Raw genomic sequence first — 3,282 nt, forward strand, 5'->3', positions numbered from 1 at the left:
CCGTTGTGGCCATTTAGGCCTTAACAAACCAAGTTTATTGGTTTTTTTTTACATCATAGTATAATATACAGGGGTGTATTATTTTGTCACAATATTTAATTATATAAGATGTAATTACAAAATTTATTCATTTAATAATAAAAAAATAAATTTAGTTGTGGCAAATTTTTAGAAAATGTATAAAAAAAATTTAAAATATATATATTAACTCTTCTTTTTATTTTTTAATCAATTAATTTATGTTAATTAATTTGTTTCAATTAGTTAACCAAAACATAATATTCATTATATATGTTTAATACAATTAAGAGATCAAGTCATACAATTACTCAGTGACGGGTCTAATGCTAGGGACCACTAAATGTAGGTGCAAAAGGCTAAGATATTTTATGATCAATATACAATCGAGGGTAAAACAAGGGAATGAAACGATAAAGTACCCAAAACATAACATTCATTCTATATGTTCAAATACAATTACAAGAGATCAAGCCATACATTTGCTCAAAAAAAAAAAAAAAAGAACTAATAATGTTGCTGATGCTCAGTGAAGATGATGGTTGCCAAACACGATGGGTCCTAGCTCATCGATTTCGTCTGAGAATGGGCATTGGCTACTGCTAGTTTCGACAGAGTGAGGTAAAAGAGTAGCTCTTGGGAAACTAGGTTGAGGGACATCCTCTGGAATGATAGGAAGATCAGAACTCTAATTTGGGTTTGGATCAGGTTGAGGAATAGGTTGGGGATGTAAAGAATAGTGTACGAATAGTGAATCCTATAGTGGAGATCGATAAGCTTGTAGATCACTAACCTACTGTTGAAGGGCAAGAATGTAGGATACACAAATCATAGACGGATTCCTGAAGCCGGGCTTGAGCTTAAAATAAGAGTGTCATAGCAGCTCTAAGCCGGTCACTTATCGGAAGATAGGGCAGGAGGATGGAGGCATTTATGGCACAAAAAATGCGATGGATGGTAGAAAAATAAGTGGATCCTTCCTTATGATAGAAATAAGGAGCAAATATGCACAGTGGGGTACACCGTCTTCTCAAAACTCTGTAGGCACCACATTGAAACGGATCGAACCTTGGCATGATAGATCTAAGTTATGGCTAAATCTATGCAAATCAGATATGAGTCAGATCTAATTAGATGGGTAGAATCAGATCTAATTGGATGGGTCAAACCTGAATTGAGTCAGGTCCGGCAGCAGCGGGCAGCGGCGTTGATGCTCGGCGAAGGTGGCGATGGTGGCGGTGCAGATCTGAAAGGCGTGCGGAGCAGATCTGGAAGGTGCACAGTGCAGATTGAGAGCAACCGGTGGATCTAAAAGGTGTGCGATGCAGACTGGTGGCTGTCGGTGCAGATCTAGGAGGGGGCAACAGCGGACTTGGGTGTAGAGCAACAACGACGGTGCATATCTTAAAAGTGCGCAACTACCGATGGATCTGGAAGGCGGTGCAGATTTGGAAGGTGTTCATGCGTGCAGGAAAAGAGCAGAGAAGAAGGGAGGAGGAAGAAGAAGGAGAAGAAGAAGAAGAAAGAAGGAGGAGAAAAAAATTAAGGAAAAGAAATAAAAAGAAAAGGAAAATATTAAATAAATATTTTAAATAATTAAAGTTATTATTAATTATTATTTTATATATATGTATTATATATTATATATATGTATATTATTATATATTATATATTATATATTATATATACGTATAGAGACAGATTTTTTGAAATTACTTTTTATATTATTACTTTTTATTTTTTTTATTATTGTGGAGGATTGTGATTAATTGATAAAATAAAAAAAATAAAAAGATATAAATTGATAAATTATTATTTTATTAGTTATCATAATCATAAATTATTATGTTTTTATCAATTAAATAAAAATAAAATAATAAAATAAATATTATTTAAAATATTTAATAATTATCATAATTTAAATTATTTTATCAACTATTTAATGACCATTTATATTCTTTATCCTACATAAATATATCCCTTAAATTTTAGATTGATTAAAAACATGACCATATTTAATTTGATAAATTTTATGTTAACTATCTATTATATATAACTAGTTCATCACCCGTGCGATGCACAAAAGTTTATATGTATTGAATTTATTTAAAATTAACAATCATAATTTTTTTATGTGAAATAAACACGACAATAATGAAAGCTTAAGAAATAAATATAATAATGTGATACATTTGTTTAAAAAGTTAATAAATTTTGAGAAAACTATTATGAATTTTGGAAAAAAAATTTAAAAACTACTTTTGTCGTTGAATTTGTCTGGTCTCCATCTTTGTCACAAATCAAAATTTCCAATCCCTTGCGATTTGTAATTGTAGAAATAGCTACGTATAATTGTCTGTGACTAAAAACTGGTTTCTTCAAGTACAATCCAATATGAGATAGTGATTGACCTTGACTTTTGTTTATTATCATTGCATACGACACAATAAGAGAAAATTGCCTCATTCGTAGTCCAAAAGGCAGCTTAAGGTCAGATGGGGTCAATGTCATTCTTGGAATAAGAACCTTATGTCCAGCATTACTACTTATCAAAATTTTGCCTCAAGAACGTGATTTTCAGTTTTTGTGATAACCAACCTAGTGCCATTGTATAATCCCACTGAATGATCTGTGTTTCTCAAAAGCATAACTAGACTGCCAACATTTAGCTTCAATTCATGGTTCGGCACCCCAGAGCACCTAATTGAATTTAAGAATTCAAGCGTGTGAAGGTCTTGTAAAAGATCAACATTGTAATCTGATCTGCAAGTTGTGTCTGAACTTAAGTATGCCTTTGCCTCAGCTGCATTAAGTGCAATCATATACTCATTGACAGTCTCCACAACATCAAGAGTCGATGCTAGTATCGCTCTACCTTGATGATATTCAGTTTCATTGACATTAGAAGTAAAGTTCATATACGTGTTGTTCACGATTGACACAACATGATCATCTGATGCATTCCAATAGGTCATCTAGTATATCAATAACCGCATTACCATCGTTTAGACCGCCAATTGTTCCATCCCCTATGCTTGCTATCCATTCAGAAAAAGACTTTAAATTGATCAAGTCTTCATCATATTCAACATGTTAGAGCCTCATGTTCTTTGTAAATCTCAATACCTTACAATTTCTCCATAGGTACTGTAGTACCCCATGTTCGTATAAAGTTGCCACATAATTTCGACGAGTTTAGAATACCAAAAAATTGGTTTGATAGCAGTTATACGTACCGAATCGATTGCAGGGAATGTCTCGGAG

General features: G+C 32.8%; 1 protein-coding gene across 1 annotated transcript; it reads right to left on the bottom strand.

Moving 5' to 3' along the window:
* Positions 1–2,567: 2,567 nt before the first annotated feature.
* LOC127801556 (uncharacterized) lies at positions 2,568–2,993 on the bottom strand. The gene has a single exon (XM_052336795.1). It carries the CDS (start codon positions 2,991–2,993, stop codon positions 2,568–2,570), a length of 426 nt encoding a protein of 141 aa, XP_052192755.1.
* Between the last annotated feature and the right edge of the window lie 289 nt (positions 2,994–3,282).

This window comes from Diospyros lotus, chromosome 5 (genome assembly GCF_014633365.1).
Source record: "Diospyros lotus cultivar Yz01 chromosome 5, ASM1463336v1, whole genome shotgun sequence".
Taxonomy (NCBI): Eukaryota; Viridiplantae; Streptophyta; class Magnoliopsida; order Ericales; family Ebenaceae; genus Diospyros; species Diospyros lotus.